Source organism: Gallinula chloropus, assembly GCF_964237585.1.
Source record: "Gallinula chloropus genome assembly, chromosome: 1".
Classification (NCBI taxonomy): Eukaryota; Metazoa; Chordata; class Aves; order Gruiformes; family Rallidae; genus Gallinula; species Gallinula chloropus.
Window position 1 is genome coordinate 51,009,894 of NC_140085.1, and position 19,154 is coordinate 51,029,047.

The 19,154-nt window shown below is 36.7% G+C and overlaps 1 protein-coding gene across 1 annotated transcript in view; it reads right to left on the bottom strand.

The window, feature by feature from the left end:
* The window catches only part of CPNE8 (copine 8), a gene marked incomplete at its 5' end in the record, with an annotated part of 104,295 nt that overhangs the window by 64,276 nt on the left and 20,865 nt on the right, over positions 1-19,154 (bottom strand). Inside the window, 3 exons of the mRNA XM_084279247.1 lie at positions 788-864; positions 3,763-3,802; positions 7,332-7,435. Coding sequence (XP_084135373.1) covers positions 788-864; positions 3,763-3,802; positions 7,332-7,435 — 221 coding nt within the window. The remainder of the gene's footprint in view (positions 1-787; positions 865-3,762; positions 3,803-7,331; positions 7,436-19,154) is intronic.

Sequence of the window (19,154 nt, forward strand, 5' to 3'; positions counted from 1 at the left end):
ACCCAGGAAAACAGGACAAGAACGACACTTCATCACACAGAGTAAACAAATTAATGATCATTTGCTGCAGTGCAGCAAACAAAACAAACACAACATTTTTGAATCAAAAGATATTAGCATCCCATGAAATGCCCAGCTCTACCTTTCAGTATTTATTTTTAATATGATATGTGAATTATTTAGGAATAGCAAATTAAGATTTTCCAAATAATTTTTATTTTAAATATCTGTACATCCCTATGAACAATGGTTTGCAAATGTCAAATTCTTCTCAGTAGGAAAAAATCCACCGATCATAGGAACTTTTTTGCTAAATATAGTAGGGTAAAGAAAATATTTGATACTCCAGATTGTGTCATTGTTTGGGAAATGTATTACTGGGAACATGAGAAATACAAGTAGGACTGTTTGGATTTGAAACAGTGAGGGTTTTCTTTCTGGATGCTTGAAGAAATGGCAATAAATATTTGTGATGTGTTAATCTGCAAACTACAAAGAGAAACATTTTTAAGATTAGTATGCGCAAACTATTTTTAATGCATGATGGAATGAAGTTGACAAAAATTTTGGATGAGTCAATTCCTTTGCTAATTGTCCAAATTGAAGCTTAAATTACCATAATCTATAAAGAAAGACTTCTATTGTACCTAACAATTTATTCTCTCTTAGAAGCCATGTCTGTCAATTCCGCGTATCAAGATAACTCATGGAAAAAAAACACCCCAACAATTCTCACCTCATGAATTCATGTATGTATTCACCCAACATTCAAGAATGACATACTTACACAATTGTTTTTTCCAGTCTGCTCCCCTGTGATCCAACTATTTCTCCCAGTGTACAAAACATTTGTCCCAAAAAATCCTGAAAAGCAATAACATAAAAATTCAGAATCCATATTTCACATTGAAAAAAATTGGTTTCCCATTTATCTGGCTTGTTCACTACTGTAGAACACATTCCACTGAACACTGCATCTTAATAATAATTATGCAATACTGAATCATAAAATAAACTCACTATTACATATTTCACATGATACTGGGTTACATTTACAGACATAAATCTAATGCACTCCATTTACTATTTTAATATTGACTTTTTCATCAACTAAAATGGAACTAAGATGGAAAAAATTGAAAAGCATTAGAAACACGCCTGTTTCTTCACCTTCTTTAGCTCAAACATTTTAATATATTTATCTTTTATAAAGAGATTCTACATGGATTCTATAGATTTCCTGGAATTTAGTATGTTGGTAAAAATTCAAGCCTGTGCAGGATCTGTATCAGATAATTTTCATATTATATCTCCCTGTAACATAAGTAGTATAAAAACATGAATGGCGTTTCTATCTCTTCTATGTATATTGAAAAAAAATAATTATGATTCAGTCCAAATCCTTATCTTGACAGTGAAAAGAGCTTGCTAGCTCTTTCTTCCCAGCATCACTAGCAGCAATGGTAACATTAGCTTGTGAGGTTTGTTCACAAACAGTAATAAGAATCAAGACTCCATCATTCCTATGTAATAAACTATAGCTTTATAATACCGTGCATTGTAGCAAATATCCACACAAGTAATTCTGACTCCTCTCTCAGCCCAGGCCACCCATTCCCATCTTTGAACTGTGTTATTCATGGGTCCATATAATGAATTCAATCAAGAACTAAGCCCATTGAAGAAAATAATCCTGAAAAAAATTATTTTTGTACTAGGTCCTTTAACTGATCTGCCACTGCGATGCTGTTTCCATAAAGATTAAGTATTATAGAATGGCTAAAATTCATAGAATGGCTAAAATTCGGCTCTTCATTCATTACTAAAAACATCAGGCATGACATATTCTTAAATAACACCATTTTCTACCCTGAAAACATGTATTCCACAATATTTATTTTTTTTTGGTGGTTTCTACAATTAATTCTTACTATTTCCACAGTCTGTTATGAATAACAATAGTTCATTACTCAGTTGAGTTCTTCTTAAATCAAGAAGTTACCCTGAGCATAAGTCTAACTTCAGGTTAGTTCTATGAACATTATTACCGACAGGTACAATGGTAGCACAGTCTAGTTTGGTTACTTCATACAACCGTTATAAAACATACTTCATTTGCTTCTCAATTTGCCAAAACTGAGTCTCTAAAGTTTAAATTCTTTGTGCACCCAGTATTTTGAAAGGAATGAGTCAAAAGCTATTGTTAGGATCAAGGAAGATCCTACTCCAAATGGAACCCTACTGCTCTCACGTTTTTCAGAAGCATCAAGCTGCACGGCTACGAGCAAAGCTTGGATCACTTCTTATCTAGGCACAACCCAAATTCTTAAGAACTACAGGAAAGAGATGCAGGAAGCTGACAGCAAAAGGAACAATCCAGACCAACACTGAGCACTTGGGAAATGATGGAAATTAATTGCTGCAGTTAAGGAAGACATTTCTAGCTTTCTTCACCTTCTTTCACAAGGTTCTAAGAGCTGTCATCTTCTTCATGTGCACAGTACTACATGGGGATAGTCTAGACGTCACCCACACACGTATGAAGTCTACACCAACTTGTTCAGATTCCCTCTTGTAGGAAATGGGGGGAATATTTCTGAAGTTAATGTTAATGTCTAAAGAATAAATCTTCCCTCCACAAGTGAAGATTCCAGGAAATTGGCACTATTTAAAACCCAGGACCAAATGCATCAGACCGTGCTTTGCCCGTACTAATTAGAATGTAACGAGCACATCTGTAATTCAAGATCTACTTGAATAGTTTTCAGAAGAACAGTGGTTTTCTCATTGTTTTGTCAAGCAAAGATACAAAGATCTCAGCAAGACACTAAAACTTTCAATTCCTGTCCCAGTAATCAAACAATGAAATCTAAGCTATGTATTTCCACGTGTCTTTGCTTGCACTGCCATTGTGATAAGCTTCTCCTGTGCCTTTTTTCTTAAAATTTAATTACAAGGTCTTTGCGCAAAGAAGTATGTTTTGCAGAAAAAAGAATTCAGATAAACTATTTTTACTGCAGAAGTGCAAAGAATCCTGGGCATAAGCCCAAGATAAGGCTTTATCCTTGTTGAAGACAGTATACGCAAGCCTATTTTCTGCATCTTCCTAGCTAGCATTGCAGTTATTCAGACCACCTTTCCATGGGGACAGCAATGGAAAAAGTTTTCCAAGGCCCTGAAAACTCTACAGGGAGGATCTAACTGGAGATCAGTAGCTAAAATTCTTATCTTTTCACTGTGAAGTGCACACACACACACACACACCATTCCTTCCATTATTCTCTTTTCCTTGGCTCCATATTCTTACAGGTTCTCTTACCAAAGCCTTCCTGAATTTATTTTAAAAAAATAACTTAAAAAAATCACTCAGAAGCCCCCGAATTCTACTCTCAAATCTCTAAGTTTTAAAGTTACTAATTAAACCCTTCCATTTAAAGATGACATGGGCATAAAAGGTTTCTACTAATATTAACTGTGACACAATCAAAATGTTTACAATTTTTAGGACCCAGAGAAGTTTCAACAAAATAAAGCATATCATCTAACTGGCAAGATAAACACGTGTGCTTAAATAAGCCCTTTACAGAAGGAATGTCCCATTAAAACTATAGTCATGACCATTATATACATTATTAACCACAGTACAATCACTGTATTTGTCTCTATGCATCTGGTATTACTTACATCAAAAGAAAGTAAATATATTTAGGAATGCATAACCATTTCAGCACAAGAAGGTATAAACAGAGAAGAAAAACTTACATGTTTTGATAGGTTAGGACTCTTTGAGTCAACGTCGTAGCTTCAAAAAGAAAAAGGAAAGTTGTATCAGAGTTGCCAGATGAGAGATTTGAGGAAAATATAAAGAAACAATTCTTTTACCTATTTCAACACATGCAATTTGCACAGACACATGAATGAAGTCTCACCATAAGGAAAGGAAAATTGAATTATTACAGATTATATGATTATAGTTCACTAGCTGTTTGAAAAGAAATAGTTTTGAATGAAGTGCAGGGTACAAAGAGAAATTATTCTGATATTCATGTTTGAACAATGAAAGCTCAAAAAAAACAGAATAAAAATTTAAAATTAATCTTAGAAAGCAAACTAATTTGTAAATTATTTTCTCAGGTAACTTTTCAGTCATTTGACTAATTAAATATAAATAAATAACAATAAACTAAATTGCCCTTAGCAAGAGTTTGACTTGTTCATCAAATTCTACATTCAGATTCAATACCAGTAACTAAACTGGAAAAGTATCATCTATGTCTACCTTGGCCTCCCCTGAATGTTTCCATCCTCACCACAGCAGGTTGTTGGGCCACACTATGGACCAGATCACAAGTCAGGAAGATGGGAATACCATAACGCAGCTGGATGTGGTATAGCACAGCCAGTTTTAGAAAAATATTTGTAAAGAAAGGAATGACTATAAAAATCATTAACTTGAGTATTTTAAAATACTGGCTGCATAGGGCTGGCTACAAAACTGAACCCAAGAACTACTTCACTGGCAAAATAAGTAAAAAATTCTCAAATATGAACAAAAAGGGGCCCAAGACCCTTTATAGTTTAGGGAAGTGGCTGATGCTCATTTAGTAGAACACCACAAATCAAAGATATGCTCACAGCTTTTTATTACCGAAAAAATGAATCGTAGGAGCAGTTTCTTTGAACAATAACACTTTGATCATCAGTAGTACACAATTTTGGAAGGAATTTAAAAAATGAAGCTTTCTAAAGATGCTTCTTTCCTGATCTAAATCAGAGTTTTAATCCACAAGGTCCTATATGAGATTCACTTTTTAAACTCTGAGTTCTACAGTATTTCATTTCTTATCTGTCATTTTTATAGGGCTCTAAAGTAAATTCACAGAGTATGGCTATGTGGTCACTCTCAGACAAACGTTAAAAACAGTTATTTAGCTTTCAGTTCAGAATAAGCTTGTGTCCATGTAATCCAGACCAGCAGCAGAAAGCAGTTCAGTGCCCTGTGATAAGTACAGAGTGTGTTTGATATTTACAGCTTTTCATAAATAAACCAAGAGGAGTCCATCTCTCTGAGCGCATTAAAAAACAAACAGGAGATTGTATTTTCCCTTCCAGGTTCAAGTCTTTTTCAGATAGCACTTATCCACAAGTTCTTAACAGACTTGCCTTTCTTTGCCTAGACTGAATTTAGCTTTCTCTTTCTTGGTTCATTTCTTTTTGCTCTTCTCTTCCATCGCACTGCCTCCCCCCCATAACATACATGCAATCCTATGAGGAGCAAGAGGGAACCAAATAAAGATTCATACACAGCCTCAACTGTGTCTTGATTTCAGCAATGTTTTACCTAAACTTGGAGAAGAATCCTCTGTTTCAACAAAGTGAGTAGCTCTTTCTTAAAGTTGCTTTAAATGACAAACAATGATTATACTCAGCAGATTTAAAGGCATTAAAACAAACTTCTAAAATAAAAAGTAAAGTCTGCATAAGGCTTTGATGGTGAAGGTGAGAGAATTTGTACTGAGCCACCTAGAAGCTTCCTGTAGTCTATCTTGGCACTGAGTACTTCCTTTCACTCCTTGACACAGTTTCTTGGAAACAGCTAGCTGCTACCTGTTTATTGAATGTCACGGAACTTCTTTCCCCCTACTAATCTCTCCAACATTTCTTGTCAACTTTGGAAGCATTCTGACATGCTATAAAAAGACATTTACAGCTACAGGAAAATTAGAACATAGGGGCTATTTTTGTTTACACAATATAGGAAGTGCTGCCATTCAAGAGCATTTCAGTACACGCTGCTGGCAACTTAAAATAGAATCAGCAAAACTACACGCAGCACTAATTATGTTACTAACATACATCTATTGGGCACCATACTTTTTCTTCCACTGCTATGGGAAAAATCATCACTAATATGATCACTGCCAAATTTATTTTGTGCCCTGCTTACTGTACAGCTTGATTTGCATTCTAGAAACTTGCAGGGGGAATATTAAAAAAAAAATTAAAAAAATCAAGAGACTCTCAGAGTTGCTCAAACCAACTTCCTGGAGAAGTAAATGGCATATTGAGACTAAAAGGCTAGAGGGTTTAAAAGGGGCTCTATCATGACCTTGCTAGGCAAATTAGGAAGGCACTCTTCATCTGTTTTGCTGTCTACAAGACAGAAACGCAATAAATACGGTTTCTGTATCAAAGCAAACTTGCAACGTAACACTAAATTGGGATGCAATAATACTACAACTCACCACTGCTATAATAAACAACCGAGTAGGATTTGTCATAATTCTATACAAAGTGTATCAGGAGACCTCAATTGTTAGGATTAGAAAGTACAGGAGGGCAGATTACACTGGATCCTTCTTGATATATTTATTTGGTAAGCAATTTAAGAGATTATTCTCCAAAATCACCCTCAAGAAGAAATAAACTGAAAGAAATACATTTGAAGGCAGAAATCTCAGGAGTAAAAAAATAAGAATTGACAATATTCAAGCTAATCTTACAAAGAAAACTAAAAGAAATAAGAAAAGGGTCCTCCAACTAAAAAGAACATGTATACACTTGTGGCCACTATGTATACTATACTGCAAAACTGAGCAAATTTCTTTAATTATTTATGAGGGTTATTCAAGTGCTCTCTCACGTGGAAAGGTTAGGAACAATTGCTAATAAATAAGAGGATGAGAATAAAATAAAAAACAACCCAACAATCCAAAACCAAAGATGACAATCTTGATGATCACAAAGACTGAAATAATAAGAATAGGGTGAAATGTAACAGATGACATGCAAGGTGACCTGGTGACTGGACTCTCAAGTCTATTTTCCAAAGAGTAAATTGAAAAATCAAACCAATTCCACCAGTAGATTGAATTGAGTACATCTGGAACAGTGTGAGTAGTCATCTACTTCTAGAACAACTGCTTTAATTTTAAAATCTTAACATGGCATTTAGCTTAGTAAAGAAATTTTTGGTTTTATACTATTTGTCTAATATTTTGTATCTGTACAGGATGCCCATACCTGTTTTACTAGTTATGTTGCAAGAATGTTTTACCATTTGGACATCCTTAGCCTTCCAACTGTTTTCTAAAAGTAACGATCAAGAGCATGATTGTATTTTGACTAGTTAATACCTGCCAATTTCTTAAAACTCAGTCACTATTATGTTAAACATTTATTTCTGAGGAAGCAATGCTAAATCAATAATTTTTATTAATGTATTCCATGTCAATAGACACTGTATCTTCTTTCCAAAATAATTTTACGCTGGACAAAACTTAATATGCTTACCAAGGCTGCAATATTAGAGTCAAATATTGTTAACTTACAAATCAAACCGCAGATTCTCTCTTTCTTCAAAGAAGTAGTCCATTATAAATTTTCTTACAAAATCTGGATTTAAAGTGTTATCAATTACTTCTGTTCTTCCAAACTGTAAAAGAAAAGTATAAGTTCAAGTCGCATACTATAATGAAGCACAATTTAGTAGACTGCCAATACCAGCAATATGTGAGGGACAAGACAGCCTGCAAAAAATTCTCTTAAACAGATGCCATGAAAGAAAATTATTCTGTTCACATGAATAGATCAGTTACGTGTAGATGAAGACAAACTGGCAGAAGATTTCATATTTTAATTTAAGGAATGGTGTACACCCTGTATTGTATGACTTAAACTTTATAAACATCAGTTCCCAAAATTAATTAGAATCCACAAAAATTTGGAGAAGAAATTCAGTGACATAAAAATTGTTTCTTTGAAAAAAAAAATAAAAACAGTAAGTATATATTGCTTGCATATATTGCTTACTTCAGATAGCTTTTAATATTAGGGAACACAGTCCTTCCATTATCCAGCTCCTATTGCACCTCAGTTCAAATCTCACTTCATCTCTTTGCCAAACTTTGGGCAAAATGCCTTTTCTTTCTGGGTGTTTTCAGGAAGAGCCTCAGCTCTTGTCAAGCTGAAAACATTTTAATTTATAATAAAAATAAGTAACTTTTTTTTAAATAACTGATTGACTTCAGTTCATATATACTACAGGTATTTATAAATGACTGATCATAAAATATCAATGTGGTAATTTTGTTCTTGTTTTAGCTGTTCTTTCAAGATACTCAAAAAAACCTCAAAAAAGAATGAATTACTATTGAAATGAGCATTTCATTATGTCCTACACATTAAACATTTCAAGACACATTTGAATATAGCCTCCTGAAAAGCTTTTAGACAGTGTGCTGAAACATCATCATTAAGAAGTCCTCAAAACTGCAATCTGGGACTAGAGACTTTTGAATGGCTCAGGGACTGCCAACCTCTTCACTGACAGGACTTCACTGAACCAATAAATGTGGACAAAGAAAGAATAAACCTTCTCATAACTGAAGGATTTTGAGACTTCCTAAAAATGTTTTCACATCACAGCTGTGAATCTAACCATTAACACATGCACAAAGCCCTCAGCCTCCAACCAGAGCCTCCCTATCCCAGTCCCAACATACTTCACATACATGTGGTATTGAAAGGACAGAGCACACTCCACTGTCTCTTCCTTTCAAAACTAAGCAATTTCCTTTCATTCCTTGACTCTTATTAAAGCAAAATGGTAAAGACCTCCAAACACATTATTTGTGTGTTTTAAAGAAACTCCATTACTGCCAGCAACTCTTTTTTCTCCCTTGAATGACTGTGCACACATGCATTCAAACTGCAAGGGACCAACTCCAAGCACCATTCATCCTCACAGGCCTGTATCTACGAGGACGACTGCTCTGCAAAAAGCAAATCCCCACCCAAAGCTCTCAGGTACAATCAAACGTTCAACAAAAGTTAACACATCTTCAAGACACAGCTCTATAAAGTCTCAGGAAAAGGGACAATCCTCAGAAGTGACACAGCGGTGATTTGTGCCTTTACAGAGTGTGCTTGAATCCTGTTAGGTACCTTCACTTTCACTACGCTGTGAGATGTTCAATTGGGACAGCCTTATTCAGAGATCTCCATATTCCAGCACTTCCTACAAAAGACAGAGAAGCAAAACTATCTCCCCAATGAACGATACCATCTCCAAATAAAAATGCAAATAATATTTAACATACAGTGTCAATTAGCATACTCCTTTGCCAAGACTTTACATCATTTCTCAAAACCTAGGTGGAATGATTCTCTGATCTCAATGGAATCTTGATATCCCCTGCAAGAAGTCTTCTGAACATGTTTAGAAATGATTGCTTATAAAGCAAGTTTACTCATTCACTGTATTTCTTCAGCTCTCCTAAGCCAATGCAATAGCTATGAAGGGAGTAAGCATGATGCAGACGTCAGCAGAAGAAATCTCCAGAAGCTTTCCAGTGTGATGAAGATAGTGGATATTCAAAATAATATCCCTGAGTTTCTTAAGAGCTGACGAGCACAGGATGCATGTGATACTGGAAACAGATCAGAACATGAACAAATAGTTTGAGCCTTACAGTTTATTTTTTATTTAAAAAGTCCATCTCTGTAAAAATGGCTCAAGGTGTTCTCCAAAACTTTGGGATTAAGTTGACAGCCAGAGTGCTGTGAAAAACACTTTCTTGAATCAACACTGGCGACTACTATGGCCAAGTATTAATCAATGAGAGATGACAGCACTGGCAGAAAGTCGGCATTTCCATGGGAATAAGTATGGCTGGAATTCTTGCCTGGGGTAAAGGGCCTTTCTTTCCCCTCTGAATAGTAATGTTTAAATATTATGTGCATTCAAAGTCTGAAATCAGTTTCCAGGTCAAATAAACCTTCATGTTTATAAATAAAATCTTCCCCTGTCAGCTGCATGCTTTATAACATTCAACAATACTGGAGCCAGGAAAAACTGAAAGTTGGAATGGCTGGTAAAATGAAATATGCAGCAATATCTAAGCACTTAGTACTGTTTGCAGGTATGCACTGAAAATGAGAAGCCACCCTCTGACCCAAGCCGGTAAACAGCAGTTCATCAAACCAGGGGTGAGAAATTACAACAGTGGAGTCTTAAGGACTATCCAGTTTTCAGAACAGGAATCTCTCTCAGCTGTGATTTTTATTTCCCTCAAATGTACTATTTCTTCCGTTTGCACTCTTAGAGCAAACTGGCCAAACTCTCAAAGCCTGCAATCAGCTGCATAAAGAGCAGATTTACCCTTAGTACTGAAATGTGATAAACACTGTCCTACTCCAGAAGCAAAAGACTCCAGGCCTTCAAGAAGGATCCAAGGATGACTGCATTGTAACTGGCAAAGCTACCAGAGGCACAGCATGTAAGCATAGAACATTAATTTCTGTCAGTCTCTCATGCTATGTCCAACAAAATCAAACACACATGTACAAAGATACCCATAAAAATATCCCTCAGGGTATTCAGTTTCAGGGAGCAAACTGTCCTTGGAGACTGCTTGATCACCAAGCAGGAAAAGAGAAGTTACTGAAGTTCTTTAAATCCTCGGATTAGGACAAGCTTGAAGGAGAATAAGAGGATCTTCAATCATGTGGGACCTACGCTTCTATACACATGCACCACAAAGAGAAAGAAAGAACGCAGGGAACTGTAGCCTAAGAAAGCTTACTTTCTGCTGCCAAAATCATCATCTAAACTGAAAGGTACAAACCCCAAGTAAGTGAGCTCAAAGTTTAATGTGTCAAAAGAGTTCATTTAGGGGTACGAATACATCTCTTGACAAATCTCTGGCTTGACAGTTTGGTAAACAGTTCATTTTCTAACAGAATGATCCTTCTTGAAATAGTATATTTCAATAGAACAATACACCTGCCTTTGGAAAAGCCATTCATAGGAAAGTAAAGTTAATGGCTAAGGAAAACAGACAAGAATCATATGATACTTGAGGTTGGAAGGGTCCTCAGGAGACTGTCCAGTTTCACCTTCCTCCTCAAAGCACTATCAGCCACAGCACACTGCCCAGTCAGGTTTTGCCCAACAAGAGAGACTCTGCAACCTCGCCAGGCAACCTGTTTCAGTATGAGATCACCTTCACAGTAACAAGTTTTCTTTCTTATGTTTAAATAGAATTTTCTGTATTTCAATTTGTAGCCATTGACTCTTGCTCTTCCCCTGGATCCAGTTGAGAACAATGTGGCTCTGCCTCCTTTACTGCCTCTTGTCAGGTGTTTACAAACATGGAGAACATTTAATCCTCTCTTCTCCAGGCAGAAAAGTCCCAGCTCTCTCGGCCTCTCCTCATATGAGAGATATTCCAGTCCCTTTAACATCTTAGTGACCCTTTACTGGACCCACTCCAGTACGTCTGCATCTTTCTCATATATGGAAGCTCAGCACTGGGGACAGAACTCCAGCTATGGGCAAGGATCACCCCCCACCCTGACCTGTTGGCAATGCTGTCCCTAGTGCAGCACAGGATGTTGGACTTGCACACTCAAAAATCCTCTCCATTTCACTCAGATGGAAGGTACTGAGGGACTGGGGGTATGACAACTTGTGCAAGTGCATGAAAAAACAAGACACAGGCACACAGCTAGCTAAAGCACTGTTTCCCTTTGCTCCTGTACACCCTGAAATGATTGTTACTGGAGGGGGACACAGACACCTCAGTAAAAAAACCCAGCTTATCTATACAGCTCTGGTGACTCTCATGAAGTTCAACAAAGACAAATTTGAAGTCCTGTACTGGGACCTGTGGTGGGGTACAAGCTGTGCAGAAAAGGTCCTGGTGCAGCCACGAGGGTCTGAGAACACATTGGGTTGTATTAGGGTCAGCATAGCCTGCAGCTGAAAGGCAACAATTACCCCCTGGTATTCAGCACAGTGGGACCCTAACCTGGAAAACTGGGTACCCTTTGAGGCTCTGAACACAACTGAAATAACAGACTGGATACAGTTCAGTCAAATGGATCCTAAAAATAAAACAAAAAGCAGACTGCAGCACACAACTTAAGGAAAAGCTGATGGAGCTCAGTTTGTTCAGCTTGGAGAAGAGAAGGTTTAGAGAAGATCTACTTCCACTACCATCCTCCACAACCTAAATATCATGAGAGAGGACAGAGCCAGACAGTTCAGAGAGCACAACAAAAGGACAAGATGCAATAGTCAAAAGATTTAACAAAGGAAATTATGAAAGGATACAGGGAAACACTCTTCCAGAATGAGCAGTTTAACATGGAATGGGTCACCCAGAGAGCTGTGCAGCTTCTGTCATTAAAGAATTTCCAGCCTTAGCTGGAAAGGGCCTTGAGACACAAGGTGTAACTTTGAAGATGGTTTTGCATGGATCAGGAGGATGAACCAGACACAGCAGAGTAGGAGGCCGAAGGACAGAAAGGGTTCCTTTCACTGAAATTATTCCATGACTATGTCACATTTCATACCTTGGGTTTTTAAGTTTTATAGTTCCTCTAGAAATAGAACTATATAGGAATTGAAAGAAAAGTTACTTCAAAAGGGAAAAGAAAAAGTTATGTTATGCCAGCTAACTTTCAGTTCATATTTTTTAAAACAGTAAAATATAATAAATTTATAAGTACTTTTCTTTCCTTGAAATCTGCATTTTTTCCAGTAAACAGTATTTCACTTTACACTATAACCATGTTACACTTGGGACATCTTTTGGACTTGATTTAAGTTGTGTGACAGAAATGTATCAGTAAAAGCAGATAAATCTGCAATATGCTGATGATTAAATCAGACTGAGACAAGAGAAGGCCTAAGAGAATGCCTGTTACACACTGCTATCTCTTACTGAAATTGTTACAAAACCCAAGCGATCTAAATCAGGGGCACTGTAAACTGTTCTTTACATTATTTTAAATTATTTTTCTTTTTTTTAAGTGAAGTTCCAAGTTTTTGATCTGTTTATTTTTTTCTAAGGGTTACACAAATTATTTCTTCACATTAAACTAATATAACTAATTACTTAGTTGACAGATCACTATTAAAATTTTTCTTATAGGTGACACTAAAGCATTGGCCTTAAACTCAGCAGTCTACACTTTTCAGCTATACAAAGCATTGTCTTTTTAAATCTGTTTTCCCAATTACCTATATCCTTTTTTAAACAGAGCAGGTTATTTCTCTAATCCAGTCATTTATGACTAATAACATAGCTTCTAATTAATTAGTTCTTCACATGGCCTAGTTTCCCCACTAACAATTGTGTAAATCTAAAATCTTAACATGGCCAACAAGCAGATACCTTTACAAATGTCATTCAGGAGTACAAAAGAATCAATCTAACTATTTAAAAGGAAAATACATGTTCAACAAAGAAAATCAAGGATGATTTTCTACATTTCCTGAGATGGAAAGCCTTTTTCACCTCATAATGAAAGCCCTCACAATCGGAGATTTTAAAATTTTATTTAGTCATTTGAATTTTTATAGCATCTCAAACTAGTGATCGAGCCTAAGGGGCTGTGAGGTTAATGGAAAATCATAACCTTCATCTTAACATCAGAGTTATAGAAGACTATCAAGTTGGGTAAGTCCAATATTAAAGGAATTATTGTAACTATCAGGGTCTAACCCAACCCACCAACCCTCTGCTAACCACCTTATATATGAATTCTCTGAATTAATTCTTCCTTCAACTTTATGGCCGTGAGTGAGTTTGAGAATACTATCTAGTAAGCATTCTCTTCTTAATAATCAAAAATACAAAAACTACACAGAAGCAGGCAAAAAATTCACAAATGCCAATCTCACTCCAGAAAAAGCAGAGTCATAAAATGTTCTGCAGTGCATCTGTCTGGAAGGAAGATTAATGTTTTTAATATATATACTTATACTAATTATCAGAAAAAACCCCACAGCATTCCTCAAACATGCATGCAGGCATTCATATAAAATGTGGTGATTTCTACATGACCCTTTTTAACTGATGGTTGTACAATCACAAGTATATAAAACTCATTTTTATGTGCTTTGGCTTTTTTTCATTGTTTCCTTTGAAAGGAAACATGACCCCTTGAAAAAAATTATATTATTTCATTTCAACTATCTTAATTCCCTCAAACAGTTGATTCTTTTGAGAGAGAATTATTTCTTAATGAAATTTGTCATTTTCATTAAGACAGCCTTCAAAATCAACAGAGACATGAAAGCATGTAACCAAATTGGTAGATCCTGCAGTAAAATGCTTAACTGTTAGACACGCGACCAAGTGTCCACTTTGAACAGATTATCACAGAATCATTTCGATTCTATTAGAACAATTTCTATTAGAACAATTTCTATATGTTTCTCATATAGAATCAGAGTCATTTAGGTTGGAAAATGTGAAAAGAACTTTAAGATCATCAAGTCCAACCATTAACCTAGTACTGCCATGTCCAACACTAAACCAGTCCCTAAGCACCACATCTACACACCTTTTAAATACCTTCCTGGATGGTGATTCCACCACTTCCTGGGAAGCCTGTTCTAGTGATTGACAACCCAGGGAAGAAAGTCTTTCAAATAGCCAATCTAAGCCTCCCTTTGCACAACTTAAGGCCCTTTCCTCTTGTCTTATTGCTTGTTGTCTTGGTTCTGGCCAGGCCAGAGTTAACCTTCCCAAGCAGCCAGCTCAGGTGAGCTGAGTTCTCCCTGACTGTTTCCACACCACCTGACATCACTACGCCATATAAGGGGCTGGTTGGGGAGGGGTGTTCTGGGGTGCTTCCAGAGCAGTCTGAGTGTGGCTGGGGTGTTGGTCCTTGTGCAGTACTCTGTGTTAACACCAGGTGTAAGCGAAATTTACTGTGGGCTGTTACTGTTCCCCTTTCATGGTGATTTTGTCAGCAAACTGTCCTTATCCCAACCCATGGAGACTGTCTGTTTCTCCTCTGGGAGTGAGTGAGCAGCATGTGGTGCTTAGCCGCTGCTTGGGGCTGAACCATGACACTTGTCCAATCCACCTGGCTACAACCTCCTTCCTGGTAGTTTTAGAAAGCAATAAAGGTCTCCCCTCAGACTCCTTTTCTCCATAACTATGTTGTGTGACATATGAAACAAAATGGTCTTTGAAACGATTGGGAAATCACAATGCAGGTTTGCTCTGACAGAGTTTGTTCTTGCTTTCCTGGTTCTCTGTAAAACATGAAAGACATTCTCTCTGGTGATGAGTGCAGAAGACAAAGTGACAGCTGCATTAATAGTGGTATCCATTTTCCTGAATGATGAAAGCATTTAATGCCATTTTAGACTCCCAAAAATTCTGAGCCACTCTTCCTCAAGCCTGTAGCGTTGCACAGGGATGTTGTGACCCAAAAGTAAGACCCAGCTCTTGGCCCTGTTGTACTTCATACAGTTGGCCCCAGCCCACTGATACAGGCTGTCCAGATCCCCCTGTAGAGCCTTCCTACCCTCCAGTCAACATTCCCACCCAATTTGATTATCATCTGCAAACTTACTGAGGGTACACTTGATCGCCTCGCCCAGATCATTGATAAAGATATTAAACAGAACTGGCCCTGGTACTAAGCCCTGAGGAACACCATTATCTAACAATTGGTGACTGATATTCACCTCTTGGAGATCAATTAATATCATAAGTTATTTATCATTATTCATAACTCACTAATTATTTTATCATCATCATAATAATGCATTGATTTATTAGTAGATAGGAAAGAAAACATAAAAATAAACAGTCAATTTGCTGGATGAATACTCCCTGAAAGGGCTTGACAAGTTCCTATGGGCTTACATGTCCATGGATGAACACTTGCAGTACCATACATGCCTAAATGATCTGGAGAAGAGGCTGAAAAAATAGTTACAAATCAAGTAGATTTTTGCTGAATTAAACAGGATAAATATATAAAAGGCAACTATGAAGGCTTGTCAGAATAACATTCATACCGAACAACCAGACAATATAATGGCAGATGAAAGTCCATGTGGATGAATGAAACACTATGTACACATGGGGGAGAGGGGGAAATGACAGCTGTCTTAATACAGAAGTTAGTATGGCTGAATAACCAATAAAGGGAGGAGTCTTTCTGTTGATAAACTGTATAGTATAGGGAACGGGTACAGCCCATGAAAGGTTTGTTGCTGGTTTGTTTTGGTTTTTTTTCATTTCCTTACAAACTGGTCATCTTTGCTATCTCAGGATTACACAACAATCTTGTCTAACTGCCTTCTCTCTCAATTTGAAAAATTGAAAAATAAATTTTTCTTGCCTCCATATTTAATAAAACAAAGGTGACAGAATTAACAGGCCTTTGAGAAGGCTGGAAGAATGGGAAGCCATGAACAATTTTAGAAAGCACAATGAAAATTTACTGAGAATATAAAATGACACTTGGAAGCTCATGAATCTGGCAATTAGCATGAGGAGGACTAACGAGAGAACAAACTTCTAGACAGCTATACAAATTTAATTGGTAACTGATGCATTCTTAGAGTAGATGAACCAGAGGCTCAAAGCCTTGCTCCTTAGCACTTCCTAGCCAGTAAAACTGCAACTGGTTAAGTATTTTACAACATCTACTATTTATTTAACATTTATCTTTGAAGTGCTCCCTCTTTGAAATGAAGAAATTCAGGTATTTCAATGTGCTATTTAAGGCTTCTGTATACAACAGTAAGTTGTACTTAGCCATATTTCAAATGTGTCCTCACAAAGTAAGGAGAAGTAAATATTTTAAAACCAAAGCTCAGATTCTGATCATGTATTTGTTGCCAATTATATTAATTGAAATACCTGATGATCATGCTGTAAGTGAAAGCAGAGAAACTGTTTTGAAAAAGATCACCCTACTAATCTGAGAAGAAAACATTTTAATGCTTTGTTGAGGATTTGGTGTGCAAGAACAACACTGGGTAAAAAACACTGGAACCTGTTCCACAGGCAAACAGGAGTCAGTGCCCAGAAAACAATTATTCTTCATTAAACAAAGGGTTTGATTTAACTATTGTATTGGATCTGTCTGAATAGTTTAGCTGAAGGGGGAAAAAAGCACACTGCTAGATCAGAGTGCTAGGGAAATTATGGAGATCATGAAATGATTTACTGTGTTTATGATCCTCAAGCATTCACTGCAGTGTTCAAAAGAAAGTAATTAGGCAATGAAGGAAGAGTGCACAAAAGGATATGGAATAGAAACAAAGTGAAGTATGTTGCCACGTTTGAACACCATTCTTCAACGTCTACACATTATCATCAGGAGCTTATTATTTGTCTTCTCCAAACAGTTCCAGGTGACTTCCACCTCTACAAGTTAGTAAAATATTAAATAAGTATTTAAATGCAACAAAATGGACACATCTTCAGAATGTTATTGAAAAACAGTATGAGTGCATTCAGCACTGCAGGCAGAAAAAGCACAAAAATAAAGATATGTGATTACCCATCTAACACACCTCTCAACTACTCTTCTGCCTAACACATTATTATTTACCACTGGTATAAATATAATATACCACAACATAAAAAATGCAATCCTGATTCATCCCCTCTACTAAGCCAACCTTTGGTTTTGACTGTCATAACAGCTACTAGGAACAAGATTCTACTCACCAAGCCTAACATCTGATACAGTCAAAAGCTTTTGATAATCGCTTGGAGGAATTTCTAAAGAATTATTAGAATGATTCATCAGATCTAATGCAGACATCTAAATGAGGTCTGATGAACTGCCCTCAGGATGTTATCTTTTTCCATTAACTATAAATAGTTTAAACAGTCAACTGAGTTGTAAATACCGATAGGTAGACCCTTCCTCTGATACACAAGATAATCATTTCTTAAAGAAAAAAAAAAAAAACATAAGATTTTCTAGCAACTGCCATGCCAAAAGTTTCTTATAATCCTATAGTTCCTGAACTGGCATTTGATACCATAACACTGTGCCACAGTGCATCACCTAGCCAAGATATTATCTAAGAAGTGAGAAGACACAATACAAGGAACAAGACTGCATAGGGACCTGTTTAGGCAGCTTTGCTTTGGTCAAGGACATAAAATGGCAGAAGACAATACAAACCTGTAAGACGGTGACAGGCTTGAGCCATTATAAACCTGAAGCAGTTAAAATAGAGAGCAGATGGAATCTTTCCATCAACAGTCTCCTAAATCACCTCAAAATGAGCACATGGCAAATTTTCTGAGAAAGACGATAATGTTATAACTTTACCATCGGGACTATTATGATACTAAAAATGGTTAGTACTTATTTGACCATTATACCTGAGAAGTATGAAAGTTCCACAAAATTACATATGAACGTTAGACAACAATAAAAGCCATAATTTCTGACAAAAATCCCCTTAACCATAGACTAGAAGAGGACCCAAATGCTTTACTGGTGACCTAGGCCTGACTACCAAGCTGCACCAAACCACCTACCTACCTGAACACCTGAAGACTCCTTCAGAGTTAGCTATCCAGATATTTAGAACCCTGTGTATGTGTACGACTTCTGCCAATTTAATTAAGACTAGTGAATTCCCATCTAGGGCACTCAAACTGACACTTCACACAAGTCAGAGGAATGTGATCCAGTAAGTATACTGGATCCAGTAGGTATACTGGATCTAGTATATGTTCAGAACAACACAAAGCAACAACTTAATTAAAACCACAAATGAAATGTTACAATGTTTCCTGCATTGCCCAGCTTTTCTCCACAAAGAAGATAAATTCAACTCTCATCTCAAGAAGAATGAATTCACATCAGCCATGTTTCATCAAAGCAGAACATATTTTTCTCCAGCCAACCAGGAAGGCAGCAAATAAAAGGGAAGAGGTCTGGATTCTGTGCTCCAACCCGTCCACTGGAATTTTTACACCATAGTAATCACATAAAACATCAATTCTAAAACAAGAACACGAGACGTCGTCTCTTTTACGGGGAATAATAGCAAGACAGTTCATTCCTCTCTTGGCTCTATTCTTTGAAAGCATGGCCACACAGTGGACCACCTACAGTGAAGAAAAGTTCCATCAATCCTCTCTGTAAGACAGCTAAATAGCACATTTCATCAGTACAAAGATGATGACCCTTGCCCCAACACTGTCAACTCTTTCAAAGAATAACATTAAAGGAGAAAAATTAGACGACTGAGTACAGAGAGATAGTTCCAGGCTATAAACATCGATCTGCTGTAGATACCCAATTTAGAAGTACCTGATTTAGGTTTTTAAGATGTATCTTTCCAGTGTCAGACTGATAGG